The sequence below is a fragment of the Rhinatrema bivittatum genome, chromosome 4 (assembly GCF_901001135.1).
Source record: "Rhinatrema bivittatum chromosome 4, aRhiBiv1.1, whole genome shotgun sequence".
Classification (NCBI taxonomy): domain Eukaryota; kingdom Metazoa; phylum Chordata; class Amphibia; order Gymnophiona; family Rhinatrematidae; genus Rhinatrema; species Rhinatrema bivittatum.
In genome coordinates, this window is record NC_042618.1 from 40523952 (window position 1) to 40541462 (window position 17511).

General features: G+C 45.0%; 1 protein-coding gene across 1 annotated transcript in view; it reads left to right on the top strand.

Annotated features, from left to right (window-relative positions):
• The first annotated feature begins 918 nt into the window (after positions 1–918).
• The window catches only part of LBHD2 (LBH domain containing 2), a 49563-nt gene continuing 32970 nt past the window's right edge, over positions 919–17511 (top strand). Inside the window, exons 1-2 of the mRNA XM_029597998.1 lie at positions 919–938; positions 13240–13327. Of these exons, the coding sequence (XP_029453858.1) occupies positions 13241–13327 (87 nt within the window). The 5' untranslated portion in view covers positions 919–938; position 13240. The remainder of the gene's footprint in view (positions 939–13239; positions 13328–17511) is intronic.

Sequence of the window (17511 nt, forward strand, 5' to 3'; positions counted from 1 at the left end):
GGGCACAGTCAGGCCAAGGCAATACCGTGCGCTCAGGCCAGCAGACAGGTTAACCCGCACGCGTCCGTAAACCCCTGCTGCAGTAAAGGGATCAGCGCATCCAAAACGCACGTCTAAACCAGGGCGTAGCTAATAGCGCTTATCACCTGTGAATCGTGGTGATATTAAGTCGGAGGAACCACAGAAAGGTGCAATGTGAAAAAAAAAAATGCCTCAACAGCGGTCAGATTAGGAAAACGGACGCTCGATTTACGAGCAACCGTTTTCCCAACCTGTGACTGTGCACCAGTTATGAAAACAAAACTGAGCGTCCGTTTTCCTAACCCGCGGAAAGCGACTTCTGGGTGCCCGATGCCGAGGAGGCGCTGAGGGGGGGGAGGCACAGTTCCCCCCAGCGCCTACTGTGTCGCGTGCCCAGGACAGATGGATGGGCGCGGGTTAGGAAGGCGGCCGCTCAATCATGAGCACCCGTTTTTCCCACGCGGATATTGTATTGGCCTGAATGGGGACAAGGCCCTACCACCTTTCCCTGATGCAGAGTAATTTAAGAAATGGATCATCCCACCCACAAGGTGGAGAGGAGGCTAGAAACTCAAACAAACAATATTCCCCCTTGTATGTAGGAGGACGGTATTTGTGCATCTGTTTCAAGAACCAGCCTCCAAAACTAAATCTGATGCCTTTTTATTTCACTCTCCTAACCCTGGAAGAAAAAAAATGGATTAACAGAAAGAAGAAAGAACTTGAAACAAATAACAGGTACATTACTATTTTTTCTTCTTGCTTGGTGCCACTTTCCACACAAAATCTTTTCAAAACTTAACAGACTTCACTGTCCGTAAGTCCAGATCCTTAATTTATCTTTTCTTTTATCCTTAATTTATCTTTTATCCTTAATTTATCTTTTCAGATCAATCAACACAGGATCCTCAGACTAAGTGAGTATGTGCTGGCATCCCAATTATTATACTTAATATAGCCTAGTGGTTAGAGCAGTGGACTATGAACCAGGAGACCAAGGTTCAAGTCCCACTGTCGCTCCTTGTGACCTTGGGCAAGTCACTTTACCCCACATTGCCTCAGGTACAAAAACTTAGATTGTAAGCCCTCTGGGGATAGAGAAATACCTACAGTACCTGGATGTAAACCGGTGTGATATCTCAATTGAGATGAATGTCGGTATATAAAAATAATAAATATATATATATATATATCAGAGCTCTGGATTAGAGTCTGAACAGCCGATTACTCAAATATGAGACGCGGTGTGCTGATTTGTGAACTCACCGATTTTCAGGTGGCCTCTTCCAGGTTGTTGTAATCTTCTCCGATGTGGATCGGATGTAGCCGGTGCTCTCGGTTTCCTGCGGCAAATGTTTCAAGGTTCCACGGCAAGAGTTAATTTCTCTGGTAGATTGTTCAATAGTCTGCAGCTCTTATGTGGAAACTTTGCATGTATTTGCATATTAATGTGGTTTTTTTTTAAATTTTATAAAAATAAAATCTTTTTTTGACATTTCTGTGTCCAGTTAATTTGTCTGGTTCTTCATTAGAGAAAAGAGATTATTGTGATTGGTGCTGGAGGGGAAAGGGAAACGGAAGGGATCTAGAGAGGAGCAGGAGGAGAGAGAGGATCTCAGAAGAGGAAAATGAAGAAGGAATCTCAGGCAGGAGGGTTAGAGGGATAAAGGATGGAGGAAAATAGAGGCCCAGGGAGGAGAAGGAAAGGGATGGAGAGGAGGGAAGGAGAAAGAGGGGATCTAGGGTCAGAGGAGGAAGGAATAATCCGCTCACACCATTCCTCCAGACAATGATCCTATCACCCATAACCCCACTCCCCTTCCAGTCTCCTCATTCACAGAGCACACTCATAGAAACATAGAAATGTTGGTAGAAAAAGACCAAACGGTCCATCCAGTCTGCCCAGGAAGCCCACGGTAGCACCCGCCGTGCTGTACAGGTCACCCCCGTACTTAGTTTCTCCTACTGTAAAAGACAGGGCCCTTGTTTATTGCTGTCTTGAATCCAATTCCCCGTTATCTCTTGTCGTTGAAGCAGAGAGCAGTGTTGGAGTTGCATAAAAAATATCAGGCTTATTGTTTAAGGGTAGTAAAAGACGCATCAGCAAGTTACCCTCATGCTTATTTGTTTCCCCAGACCGTAAAAGTCAGGGTCCTTGTTGATTGCTGTCTGAATCCAATTCCCCTTTTCCCCCTGCTGTTGAAGCAGAGAGCAATGATGGAGTTGCATCAACAGTATGAAGGCTTATTGGTTAAGGGTACTAACCGCCGCACTAGCAAGTTCCCCCCATGTACTCTTTTCCTCATTTCCATCCTCTAGCCTTTAGGGATCCACAGTGATTATCCCATGCCTCTTTGAAATCTTTCACTGTTTTTGTCTTCACTACCTCTTCCGAAAGGGCATTCCAGGCATCCACCACCCTCTCCGTGAAGAAATATTTCCTGACATTGGTTCTGAGTCATCCACCCTAGTGTTTCATTTCGTGACCCCTAGTTCTACTGATTTCTTTCCAGTGGAGAAGGTTTGTCGATTGTGCATCATTAAAACTTTTCAAGAGTCTGAAGGTCTTTATTGTATCTGCCCTGCATCTCCTCTCCTCCAGAGTCTACATATTTAGGTCTTTCAACCTCTCCTCATAAGTCATTTGATGGAGACCCACCACCATTTTGGTCGCCCTTCTCTGGACCGCCTCCATCTTGTCTCTGTCCCTTTTGAAATACAATCTCCCGAATGAACACAATACTCCAGGTGAGGCTTCACCAAGGATCTGTCCAATGGGATTATCACCTCCTTTCTCTTACTGGTTATTCCTCTCTCTATGCAGCCCAGCATTCTTCTGGCTTTAGCTATCACCTTTTCACATTGCTTCATCATCTTTAGATTGCTAGACACTATCACCCCAAGGTCCCTTTCTTGCTCCGTGTACAACAGCCTTTCAGCCCCCCATTACATACAGCTGTTTTGGATTACCGCACCCCAGATGCATGACTGCATTTGTTGGCATTGAATCCCAGCTGCCATATCTTCATCCACCGTTCAAGCTTCCTTAAATCACATCTCATTCTCTCTACTCTTTCTGGCGTGTCCACTCTGTTGCAGAACTTAGTATCATCCGCAAATAGACAAACTTTACCTCCTATCCCTTCTGCAATGTCGCTCACAAAGACATTGAACAGAACCTGTCCCAACACCAATCCTTATGGCACTCCACTTAATGCTGTTCTCTTTTCAGGGTAGGTTCCATTTACCATTACACGCTGTCTTCTATCTGTCAACCAGTTTGTAATCCACTTCACCACCTTGGCGCTCTGATTCCCTCACTCACACCCACAGCACCTCCGAACCCCTTACTTACCCTTGCATCTCCTCCGAACCCCTCACTCAAACCTCCTACCCAGTCCCCTCTGCCCCCATCACTCCCCGCAACCCCACAGATCCACTCTATCTCCCCTCCAATTCCTTCTGCACCCCTCACTCAGACTTCCTTGCTCCACCACACCTCGGATCCTCTCACTCCCACCTCTCCAATCCCCCCCCCCCCTGCACCACTCCCACTGCCTCTTCTGCAACCCTTCAGATTCCCCTCACTCCCCTCCCCCTCCAATTCCCCCCACATCATTCATTCAGGCTCCCTCACCCTGCTACCCCCGCAGAGTCCCGTTACTCCCTCTTCTCTCCCTCCCAGGTAGAAAATAAAAGAACCGGCTAGTTTATTTTTCTCTGAAGGTTGAGCTTTTAATTGCTTTTTGCGGATCCTCAAAGTAATAAAAAAAAAAAAGGAAACAGACGTTGGCGTGAAGCTCCTGCTAGTAGGGCAGCCATGCTCTCCTGGGGGGGGGGGGCCGGCAGAAGAGACAGTCTGCTAGTTTCTAGACAGTCTGCTAGTTTCTACAAGGATCCCCAGGCTTCTCTTCAAGATCGGGCGGCAAGAGGAGGAGAAAAGCGGCGTCGGCGTATCAGCCACTCCTTCCTCCTCCACTGCCTGGGCTCCAATGCTGCTCTTAATCCCGAGGAGACAGTCACTTTAAACGCATGCGTAGGCCTTTGGAGAATTACCCCGGGGGCAGTATGCGTAAAAGAATGTGCAGAAATCAATTTCACGTGGACGTTTACGTGAAGTTAGGGCGGGGGCTCCCATGTATGCATGCAAATTTTTTTTTCTCAAGTGTGCCCCCTGTTATTGAACGTGCAAACACTTGCACCCGCTGCCGTGCAAGCAGAAATGTGCGCACGTGTGCTGCGCGAGGGTTCACGTGCACCCACCAAATCATCAGAGGGGATTTATGAGCTCCAGGCCCACGTTGCAAATTGTGGCTGAATTCCGCATGCACTTTGTATATGCGAACTTCGGCCCTGAGCGCTGCGTTATGAAACTGGGCTCATACAGGCCCTGATTTTCAAAGGCGTTTACTTGCTCACAACTAGGTTTCATACATGTGAATGTACTTTACCTGGGTAATTGGGCTTTGGAAAATTGCTACAATATATGACATTAATTTCTCAATAGTTTTTTCCCGTTTTAATTTGGGTAAATGGCTTTTGAAAATTGCTAGGATAGTGTGTTACATTTACACACATAACTCCTTTTGTATTTGTTCGTAGTGCAATTTCATTAAAGTGAAAGCAATTTGCCCAAACAGTTTCAGTTGGTGGTTTTTTGTTTTTTTTTTAATTTAATGGCAAGAACAAGTTTAATTCCTGTTTTCAGGTTTTGTAATATCCAAAATAAAATAGTTTAGTGCCCGCATGAAAACTGTTTTTAAATAGCGTGCTGATAAAATATGAACTGGCATCTCTCTGGAGTGTTTATAGGGTTGAAAGAGAATGGACTACATTGTGTCTCTTGTGTATTTATGGTCGTAAAGGGGTCTTTTTAGTGATACGTTGGGCCACACAAAGATGGAAACAATCTAAATGAATGCATTTTACTGTCTGTCCCGGTGAGCTTCAAGGAATACAAAAACAAAACAAATTGGGCCGGATTTTGAAACCTCTACGTGCGTAAATCGGGTTACGCGCGCTGGGCCTATTTTATAAATGCCCGACGATGTGTGTAAAGCCCCGGGACACGTCTAAGTCCCGGGGTTTTACAAAAGGGGCGGTTCGGGGGCGGGGCCAGAGGCCTCCAGCACAGCGGCCATTTGACGCTGTGCCAGGGGATCGCATGCCAGCAGGCGCAACCTGTGCCTGCCCAGAGGCAGGCGCAGAAAGTAAAATATAATTTTGGGGAGGTTTAGGAGGGGAATAGGTTAGGGGAAGGGGTGGGAAGGTTATTTATTTTATTTATTTAACACTTTTCTATACCGACCTTCATAGTAATAACCATATCGGATCGGTTTACATCGAACAAGGGTAAAACTGAAGCGGCAACTAAAGTAAATTAAACAATAGAAGTGGAAAGGCAAAGTTACATTCAACAAGGAGTAAGAACTTGGAAGCTTAAACAGCTGGAAAGAGGTTAAAGCAGGTATTAATATAGATATAATATAAAAGAGAAAGACAGGTTAAAGCATAATGTGCTTAAAAGTGCCAGGTTAGTTTAGGGGGAAGGGAACGGGGGAAGGCTGTGGGCGTTGGCACGCGCAAGATGCACTAGTGTGCACCCCGTTGCGTGCGCCGACCCCCGATTTTATAGAGCATGTTATAAAATCGGGCGTACATGTGAGCGCGCCGGGTAGCGTGTGCACATGTACGCCCCCGCGTATGTTTTAAAATTTACCCCATTGTGCACCGCCATGGTTTATAATCTGATTGTGACCTGAAAAAGTAAGAAAAATATCTTGGTATGTGGTTGACTACCAGACGAAGGATGAGCAACAATAACTTGCTCAACGTTTTCTAAAGCCAAACATATCCTCTGAGTACACAACGCTCAGTGGGTTTAATTGCGATTGTGCTATGTTGGTACTGTGGATATTAATCATCTGCCAGTATATTGTCTGGGATGTGTTTTAGAGCTCCTGGTAGCAAGGCGGTTAGTGCAGTTTAATAACCAGGGACGGTAACTTTCAAACCGGTGCATGGGCACACATTGGCACACCCAGGGATGCGGTCATTTTATAACTTGCTCGCACGTATGTGCGCATGTTATAAAATAGCCTGAGCGCGAGCACGTGTGCCTAACTTTAAGCGGGCACGTGCATGAGAACGTAAATCCCGTTTCTACCCCGAAAGTCAGGGGATTTTAAAAGGGGTGGGCGCCCACACCTTTGCCAGTTTATCCACCAGTTCACTCAGACAGCAGCTAGGTATTTACGTACACATCTTATGGCCGGACCCCGAGAAACACCCATGCCCACCCAGACGACCACCACGCCTCGCCCCCTTTTTGGAAACTTTTCGGATGTGCGCACGGGGGGGGGTTTGCACACGTATCTGGGAGCTTTTTAAAATAGGGTCGGCGAGCTTCGGCCCGACTTATTCACGCATCCCCCGAATGATGCGCGCGCCCTGGCTTTTAAAATTCACCTCCCAATGAAACGGTGATGCTGGAATAAGCCCATGAAGAGCCCTGGCAGGGTGCGTGGCAGATCAAGCACCACCGCACACGCCAGGACAATGCCGAGTCTTCCAGTACACCCGCACCTGGCTCCTTGCCCTTAGAAAATGCATTGTAGTTAAAAGCAAAACACATTTTTAAACTAAACAATAACTTTTACTATTTACCTTTCCTGAAGAAAAAAAAAAGAATGCAGAAAGATTTGATTTTTAAATTTTCAACTTTAGGGCAACTTGCATGCTACAGTTTGCAAGATTAAAAATGTGGCATCATGTGCCTTCAGTGAAAACACAGTGCGGTGCTCCAGATGTCTCAAAGGACGTGACCCCATAAGCACACACTGGGCCATAGACCCAAAATGGGGGAAATCCCAACAGAACCATCTGGCCCAGTGAGAACAAAGTCTTTGATAAATTAGGCCCTTTGTATTTTAGGCCCTGTAGGTCATGCGGAAAACGAGTTTCAGGCTTTCCTGGCAGGATACAGGCAGCTGTCAAACAGGCCGATACAGTAAAAATCGTGGGAAAGCGGGCAAGCGCCCGCTCTCCCAGCACGTGCACAGGCCACTCTCCTGTGTGCGCGATTCAGAAAAAGAAATTATTCAAATTAGGGCCTGCGGTAAAAAGAGGCGCTAGGGACCCTAGCGCGTCCCTAGCGCCTCTTTTTGGACAAGAGCGGCGGCTGTCAGCGGGTTTGACAGCTGACGCTCAATTTTGCCGGCGTCGTTTCTCAAATTGAGCGTCCGGTTTTCAAGCCGCGGGCCGATTTTAAATTATTTTTTTTTAAATTTTTGATTCTTTTTAACTTTTGGGACTTCTGACTTAATATCACCATGATATTAAGTTGGAGGGTGCACAGAAAAGCAGTTTTTACTGCTTTTCTGTGCACTTTCCCGGTGCCGGCAGAAATTAACGCCTACCTTTGGGTAGGCGCTAATTTCTGAAAGTAAAATGTGCGGCTTGGCTGCACATTTTACTTACTGAATCGCGCGGGAATAACTAATAGGGCCATCAACATGCATTTGCATGTTGTGGGTGCTATTAGTTTCGTACGAACAGAACAGTTGTCTCTTGTAAAGATTTGATGGCCTTCGGAGTGAGGAAACTCACTCCAAGATGAGATTTGGGCAATGTTCTCTCAAACTAGCTTGTTGTTGCCCAGATAGAGTGGCCATCAAGCTAGTTTGAGAGAACATTGCCCAAATCTCATCTTGGAGTGAGTTTCCTCACTCCGAAGGCCATCAAATCTTCACAAGAGACCACTGTTCTGTTCGTACGTCTCACTTTGAATGTGAAAGTGGCCCCCAACCCCCTACACTCATACCTAATCCCCACCTCGAGTTACTAGGTGAGCTTCTCATAGGGATACAAATAGCTGTCTAGGGAAGAGACCCTATAGCAAGTCTCTCTCTCTCTCTCTCTCATTGAAACACTAGTCCCCCAGTGGTTGAATGTAGGACATACATCAGGTTTGGCACTTATCACAGAATCTGACATGGTATTGCAATGTGCACTAACTTAGCTCTTCACACAGGTAATTATTGCAAATTGTGATAAATACTATATTAGCATAAAGCACACCCCTTTTGCTATCGCATGCGGTACTTACCGCATTTTGATAAATCCAGGCCTTAAGTTTTGTACCTGAGGCAATGTAGGGTAAAGTGACTTGCCCAAGGTCACAAGGAGCAACAGCAGGGCTTGAACCTTGGTCTTCTGGTTCATAGTCCACCACTCTAACCACTAAGTGGTCTATAAAATTTTAATAAATAATAATAAATAAAATAATAGTAAAAACATGCTAATAAAAAGAATATTTCTAAACAGTGGATGAATAGAATAAAAAAACTCATACAAATTATAAAATTTCCCAAACATCAATAATATTTCAAAATAGCAGACATTAAATAACACCCAATAATTAAAACTAATAAGGATAAAAAATCCCTACTTTCCATACCTGAGAACTTTTGATTTCTAGTCACCCTGAGATTTCTATGGATTATTGCTGGGGGACGGAGGGGGGATGAACTTTGTCCTTTTTTTTTATATACATACATACATACACACTCACATATTCATGATGTCTCACACACATGCACACAGATGCTCTCACACATGTTCTCTCACTCGTACTCATACAGATGTTCTCACATCTGCTCCTTCTCACACAGACTGCAACCCATCCTGGACAATGATATCACCCTCTCACGGCCTGAGGGTGGCAAGCCCATCACATGTTTTTCTCTTACTCTTACACATGCTCTTTTACACACATGTGGTGAAAAACCTTCAGAGGGAAGGCCATGTTAGTCTGGTGTAGAAAAATGACAGCAGTTGAATAGCACTTTATAGACTAACCAATTTATTACAGCATGAGCTTTCAAGGATGGAGTCCATTTTGTCAGATGCATGAAATGAAGATACCTACATGCCTCCAGCTTCCACCCAACACCACCATCAGGTCTGTTGTCTACAGCCAAGCCCTATAGTACAATCACATCTGTTCTGCCTCCTCAGAGACAGTCTCCCATCTGGAGAAATTACAATAGATATTCTTGAAATAGCAGTACCCACCCAATGAGATAAGAAGAAAAATGAACAGAGCCAGACTAATACCCAGGCACACTCTGATATAGGATCATCCCAAAAAAGAAAATAACAGAATACCTCTGGTGGTTACCTATAGCTCCCAGTTGAAACCACTGAAACTTATTGTCAAGAATCTGCAACCCATCCTGGACAATGATACCACCCACTCACGGGCTGAGGGTGGCAAGCCTATCCTGGCTTACTGGCAGCCTCCCAACCTTGAATGGATACTCACCAGCAAACACACATTATATAACCAGACCCTGCCAGAAACCCAAATGCCAACTCTGTCCCAGAGGACCCATCACAGGACCCAACAAACAATATTTCTTCAAGGACGTGATATATAAAAACTTTAAAATAAATAAATAAACAACATCAACTGCAACACCTAGGGCTCATTCACCTGCTCTTATTCCAGTCAAATATATGCCATCACCTGCGAGCAATGTTCCTCTGTCTACAAGGGACAAATAGATAATCCCTAAGGAAAAGAATAAATGGACATAAATCTGACATTAGAAACGGCAACATTCAGAATCCAGTAGGAGAACATTTCAACCTTCCTGGACATTTTCTCTCTGACCTTAAGGTTGCCATACTCCTACAGAGAAACTTCAAAGGAGCACTTCAGTGTGAAACTGCTGAACTGGAACTCATTAAAAAACTTAACACCATCACCCTAGTCTAAACAGAGACAATGGCTTCATGACTCACTACAACTATCTCTGAACTGTTAGCAGATCATTCTGTCTTTTCACATTTTCCTCAGTTGTCAGTATTTATTTATTTATTTATTTATTTATTTAAAGTCTTTTTTATACCGAAGTATAGCAAAAAATGCCTTCACTCCGGTTTACAGAATAACAACTTGATACATACAACGAGAGTTGTATGTATCATAGTAGGCTATACTATGATGCTATTAACACTCTCTCCATACCATGTCCTGCCTAATTCAGTGCTTCCTCTCTGTTCTGTATATATTGTAACCATCACTTCATGCAACTGAGGAAGGAGACTCTTATCTCGAAAGCTCATGCTTTAATAAATTGGTTAGTCTATAAGGTGCCACTCGATTCCTGTCATTATTGTCTCTCACACACACACTCACACAGATGCACTCAAACACTGTCTCTGACACACAGATGCTCACATGCTCTTTCATACACACACACACACAAACACATGGGGGCCAATACAATACAGTGCGCTTAGCCGAGCGCACTGTTTAACCAGTGGTTGGATGCGAGTTTTGGATGCATGTCCACAACCCCTTATTCAATAAGGAGATTAGCGCGTCCAAAATGCACATCAAATCCCCCCACACAGACACATGCGCGAAGCTAATAGCTATTCTCCCCTGATTAAAAAAAAAAAAAAAAATGTGTGCTTGACCTGCACATTTTTATCCTCGGAAATTAACGCCTGCCCAGAGCAGGCGTTAATTTCTGAGCAACCCAAAAAAGTGTACAGAAAAGCAGAAAATACTGCTTTTCTGTACTTCCTCTGACTTAATATCATGGCAATATTAATTCGGAAGGACCAAAAGGACCAGAATGTTTAAAAAAATGTTAAAAATGAAAAAAAAAATGTGTGTCGGCGGTCAGGTTAGGAAAAGGAACGCTCAATTAACCAGCGTCCATCTTCCTAACCCGCTGACAGCCACTTCTCCCAGGCACCCGCTGCCAAGGAGGCGCTAGGGACGCGCATTTGTCCCTAGCACCTCTTTTAGCGAGACCCCTCATTTAAACAGCCAATCGCGCGCCGAGGAGAGGTGGCTGGGTGCGCGTTAGGAAAGTGGGCGCTCAACAGTGAGCGCCCGTTTTCCGCTCGGATTTATTGCCTGGGCCCCATGCTGTCTCACCCACACGCACATGCTTTCTCTCAAACACACAAGCACACGTATACTCCCTCTACCTCACTCACATGTGCTCTTATCTTTTTGGCTGCTGGCGGGACCTCCATTTCAACTTCTGCCACTGGCTCTGCAAGGCCTGATTTCATCTTCCTCTTGCTGCTGGCGGATGAGCTCCATTGGCGGTGCAAGGCCCGAGCTCATCCTTCTCCTGCCACCAGCAAAGTGGGCTCCACTGACAGCACAAGGCCCTAGCTTCTTCTCCTTCTGCTACCAGCAGGATGGGCTCTGATGGTGGCACGAGGCACAAGTTTCTTCTCCTCCTGCTGCCAGCAGGATGGGTTCCGACAGTGGCATATGGGGCCTCCTTTTTCCATCGCTGGTGGGGGTTGGGAACCCCGCCAACGTTTAGCTAACCAATCTGGCAGCAAGATGAAGCAGTCACCCAGCATTTTTTGGGGCACTTTTACTGCTCCAAAATTTTGCAGCCTGAGGTAGCTGCCTCACTCTACCTCATTATAGAACTATCCCTGGTCACATTAACACAACAGTAGAGGTTAAGTGGCTTCCCTGAGGGCACATTTCTAGTGACCCTGGGCCTAGTTTAGGGCTTCTGTCACATATGTAAAAAGGGGTTTGGGATCTGTCTGTGGACAAATTAACTCTCCAAAGAAAGGATGGAAAGTCACTATTTGGCTCAGTAGAGGAAAATAGGAATATCCTGGATAAATTCAAAAACCGAAAACATCACATTAGTACTTTCAAAGAATGAACCTTCCCCAAATATCCTTATTGCTTTACTACAGGAGGCAGTTAGAGGGTGTAGAAGTTTGACAGATGGGGAAAAAAACCTGAAGCAGCTGGCAAAGGATGATACCTCCCCTCTCATATATACACCCTTAGAAACACATTCCCACACACAAACAGCTCTCCCACACCTCTTTGACACCACCCACCCACACACTCCCATACTCCCCACACAGAAACCTACACACACCTATCCTCCATACACAACCCACCCACACTGCTCACTTGCACAGAGACATAGATGCATACACACACACACACATTTACACATGCATGTACACAGACAGATGTGACACATCTGAGATTTAGCACTGTTTCTGTGTGTGTATGGATGACGTATGCATGTAGCCCATTCTTCCTTGCTTATTTTTCAGAGTTTGAATTTAGACCGGACTATTTTGTGATGGCTGATCAAATTGGGGTCCTGTTTTAGTCTTCCTGTGAGCCAAGCTGCTAGAAATAGGGGGCTTTTGTAAAGAAGACCTTGCCAACAATCTACAGCATTTAACTGCCTTCCATAAACAGCACGATCCTACCTAAGGCCCCACACACAAACACACACACACACTCAAAGGTGCTTTCCAAACTGCTGCCCCCTCTCTGCTTCCCCATCTCTTATCACATGTTTGCAACAAGTGGCAAACCGTATTGAAACATACCATGCATTCAGTATGTAATTGTAAGCACCTTATCACCGTTTCTACAAATCTATGTTGCAAAACAGTCCCAAAGCCATGCCTCTCCATGCTTCCCCTGCTTGTTTACCAGGGGCTTGTTATGACCGCTCTGTGACAATGATAACGTTCTGTAATGGCGAAATTTTGGTAATGTTGATTGACATTCGCTTTGACCAGTAATTACTGTTCCGTTGCTCGACTCATAGCTCTGAGAAGGGTGAGGAATCAAAACAAGAAAACGGTGCAATAAGCCAGATGCTGCAGCAGTCTCGTTTGATCACCTAGGATACTTTATTTCTTCATATTGGATGCACTATGTTTATCCTCCAAGCAATAGTGAAAATCTTTGCATAGAATCCTTGGTCGTTGGTCTTCTTCCTCTCTTGCCCATTTGACCTCTACATAGCAGGCGTGATTCATTGGCAGCTGCTTCTTGCGGGGCCATTCCAGAAGTGTTTACCAAATCTCTCTTGTCCAGCAGCAAACTAATTAGCCAAGGGACTGCGGGTGTTACATATTCTGACTTAAATATGTCAGCGTTCTCATGAAGATGTCTCTTCATTGTTATGCTTTATGAAAGTATATACAGTATATTTGTTTAAAAAAAATGATTTCAGAAAATGCTTCCTCCTTGCTATGGAAACCTTCCCTGGAATCCAGAGAATCTTTATTCATAGCTCACAATGCGGGAGATCACTTACTGACCTGAACCCTTTGGTCTTCATTGTTAAAGAAAGAGAAGTGAATTTGCTGCTAAAGCGCACAAATCTGTTCTTACTGTTACAGCATGACAGAAGTACTGAATAAATGTGAACCTGCCATGGAAGAATTTGCATTAAATCCATCTACAGAAGAAGGAGGCTCTCCTACCCAGGTACATTTTGAAGTTTACATTTTAATTTCTTTATAGACCAATATCAAAATAAGATTTGGGGGTTTTTTTTTAATATAACACAGTGTAGTAAGATGTAGTACACTAACCAAATCTACACCAGCTCACATTTATTCATAATACTTGTTGCTTCTGTTAAAAATATATTTGCGTTAATAGGAAAAAGGTTACGTGTGAAAATTAAACTTAATGCATGTAATCAAATGCAACTGTAGATCTTGACAGTCATGGATATATTACTGGATGATAAATTTATTGAAAGGAGTGGAGAGAGTGTAAGTCCTTCGCGTGGCGGCGTAGTTGGCACCGCTTTGTGGGCGAGTCCATGAGGCCGGCAGCGGAAGAACTTGCTATGACACGTCCAGGCTAGAGATTCACTTGTACCAGCTGCCTCTGAGCCTTTGGCTTTCAGTGGCCGGCAGGACTTAGGTGGTTTGAGAGAAGAAAGACAGGGCAAGAGTTGGAGCTGGCAGCAGTCAAGACAGTCAAGGTTCAAGGCAAAGGTCAGGTCCAGGTGGTGAGCAAAGGATAGGTCTAAGTCTAAGGTGGGATCTGTTATGGTTAATGGTGTTTGGGTGGATCCTTGGACACTGTGGCAGCTGACCACGCCCACGGGGGACAGTCCCGTGAGGGGCCACAGTGTCAGGCTAGACTCTGGACACACAAACACAGATTTGAATCTTTTATTAAACAGTTTTGGAAACCACCAGAGGTGGCAGTAGTGAGTAGTGGATGTTGAGCCCGGCTGGGTAGATCTCCCACAGAACACTGGAGCAGCGAATCCTTTGCAAGGCTGGTGCTGTAATGGAAAGAGACTGAGAGTTATGAGTATACAATGAGAAGCATACAGAGTCCCAGGTAGAAATAGGAGAAGCTCCGAGACAGGGAGAGCAGGCCCTCGAGGAGCGAGTACCTGATCCCTTAGAGCAGAGAGAATCAGCTGTAATGTACTCACATAGCAGTAACAGAGATTCCACTAGACGAGAGGTCTGGCACTGGAGCGGAGGGCAGGCCCTCGAGGAGCGAGTACCTGGTTCCAGCGAAACAGTACTGTGGAATAGATGGTATCTGTACTCACTGATGGAAAGCTGTAGGTGAAGTCTTCCAAGTAGAAGGTTTGGTGATACAGGCAGTGACTCAGGGAACATGGGCCCTCGAGGAGCGAGTACCGGTTTCCTGATAGTACCTGTAAGAAGTAGAAGAGGCCCCTGAGGAGTGGGTATCCTGTAGTAACCCCGAGGGGTGTAAGAGTTCCAGAAGTGCTGGAGTGGCAGAGCAGCTTAGGTACGGAGGGCGTATCCCATCCATTGGAATCCCTTGCTAACTTGGTGAGCTAGCAAACACAGTAGGCTTAAATATCCAAGAGTCGTGCCGTCATATCAGGGGGACGCCCCTGAGGTTCGCGCCAACGTGAGAATAAAGATGAGGGCGGCGTGTGCGTGCGCCCTAGGTACCTTGGAGGAGCAAAGCCGGTCCGGGGACGCCGGAGAGGACGGCAGACAGATGCCGCTGCGGCCATTAGTCTGAGGTGAGCGGGAGGAGCCGCAAGTGGTGAGAGGTAGGCGGGGCGAAGCCGTCGAAGACCGACGGTCGCAACAGGATCAGAACTGGAGAGATTGGCCAAGGAAAGGCAAGAGTCGAAGGAAAGACAGAACAGGATGGGCACGGCAAGGCAAGACAGAATACCGAGGACAAGGCAGGGAGACAAGGTGATGGAGCAGGAATAAGGTGCTAATGGAGAGCACGACTGGGGTTTAAATTGCTCAGCCGCGATGATATCAAGTTACGCTGACTCAAGCTTCCCACCGCGGGGCCCTTATCAGGAAGAGGTGTGCTTGCACCAATGGGCGTGCGCAGGAGCGGCGGCATTTGAGTGGCGAAATGGAAGCATGGGGTCAGGGCGGCCCAGCAGTAACTAGGGGTGAGTGCGCTGGCTCGTGGGACGTCCTGTGCGCCAACAAATGTAACAGTTATAATGTGACCATAAGCTGTTAACATATAAAGCCTTAGTATTCATATCTATAATGGGCTATTTTGGAATGATCTAGATCAGGGCTTCCTAAACCAGTCTTGGAGAACCCACAGGCAGTCAAGTGTTCAGGATATGCACAATAAATATGTACGAGATAAATTTGTATATGTTGGGTTCTAATGTATTTAGATTTGCTTCCTACATATTCATTGTGGATACCCTGAAAATCAGACTGACCATGGGATCCCCAGGACAGGCTCCCCTGGAAGCCCTACTATAGACTATATAGACTTGGATGTATCATACGTAGGGTACTTCATGATGTAAGTTTATTGCTGTACTCATGTACAGTACTTATGCCATTATATCAGGTTATGATCCGAACAAAGCCTCCGGTTTCAAAAAAAGAATACATCACAAAAGTACTTGCTAGTAAATTAAGATTTTTTCATTGTAATTGGTTCTCTCTTATTCTCATTTACTCGGTGGGGGTACAAATATAATTTATAATTTAATGTTATTAATTTTGGTAGAGTAATTGTTAAAATCAATATGTCTACTGATTCATATGACACATGAACTAATGATACGTGACAAAAAAGCTTTATTTTTCTTTATATGGGACCAAGAATGTCTGAAATAATTAGCATGTAGGTGCAATATATTTGCCTTAAAGCTTTGTATCTGGGAGCTGTCAAGGCAGAAGAACCTAGATAAAAGCAGAAGGGGCCATTAAGTGTTTATGCCATGATAAAACTAGCTTATCTTTGTAGGGCTAGGTACCCAGGCTTCAGTGTTATTTGGTGGCCGTTTCTCAACATGATGGTGAATAAAGTGGCATATTCTCAAGAACCACAAAGCCTGGCCTCCTTTTTTTGTATATTAATTGGTAGGGATGTGCAATTGTTATGAATGAATGCAAAAAAAAAAAAAAAAAGGGACAAATGAGGCCATTTTGGGTTTGTTCCAAATGGAATGAACTGAAAATGGCCTTGCATGAAAATACCTCCAAACTTTGGGCTGTTTTCCTGCCTGAAAAAAACGGCACCAGTTGCACCTGAGACAGGCACCAAAGTGACATCACTTCAACGCCATCCTCCAGGCATCTGTTGCCATTTTTAAAAGGGCTAACTCGGGGACAGGAGCAATTGGACTTGCTCCTGCCTCTTTCTGGGAGCAGTGCAATGGAAGGGGTGAGTAGGGGCTGGGAATCTCCTTGGCATTGCGCATACTGTATTGGCTATTAGAGAAGTCAGGAGAAGCCCTGATTGGGCTCAATAAGGCCCCGTCAGATAGGCCCGGCCCTGAGCCTAGATTTGCAAGACGGGAAGGGGGGGTTAGAGGGGCTTGGGCAGGTCCCAGCTGGGTTTGGCCTGGGCCACAAGTCTTTGTTGGAGAGTGGGATAGGAGCAGAAGGCCTTGGGGAGAAGATTTAATGGGGGGGGGGGGGGGTTTGTTGTTTTGGAGAACAAATCAAACTGAAAAAAAAAAACCCAAACAAACATTAAATGAACCAAACAGAAACCCTTCTGAAATGAACCTGAACAAAATTATTGGGCGTGCACATCCCTATTTATCGGTGGTATAAAATGAGACAATCCCTGGGCAAACCACAGCTATCTGTATATATGTGCAGTCATTAGGGACCTTCGTTTTCAGTTTTTATTTTTCACGGCAATTTCAATGCCATAGCGAAAATAAATCAGCGGAAACATTACTTTTCCACTGATTTTTCTCCTGTTTGTCATAACAAAGCTATTTTTCCACTCGTTTGTTTTTGTTACAACATTGAAGATCTCAGGGATAATGAAATAAAAACTGAAAACGATGGTCCCTAGCAATCATGGATAAATAAATAAATAAATAAATTCTCCATGCTGGAATAGTGGCAAAGGAGAGGAGAGTGCCCTTATGTCAGTACCCTCGAGGTTCCTACCGCTGTGCCCATTCTAGTTCTGAATGTATTAAAAAGAGATGGGCACGGTGATCATCGATCAATAAAGCCGTGTGGCTGCTGTGTTAGTCCACTTGTCGTCATTTGCTCATTCTGCTCAGACCTGAAGAAGGGAATGTCATCCCCTGGAAGCAGGTCGAGAATTGTTATTAAGCTAGTCCAATTAAAGGTAACACCTTCTATTTATTTGTTTTTTGTTTGTTAACCTTTATTTGCATGCAGTAATTAATCATCATCGTC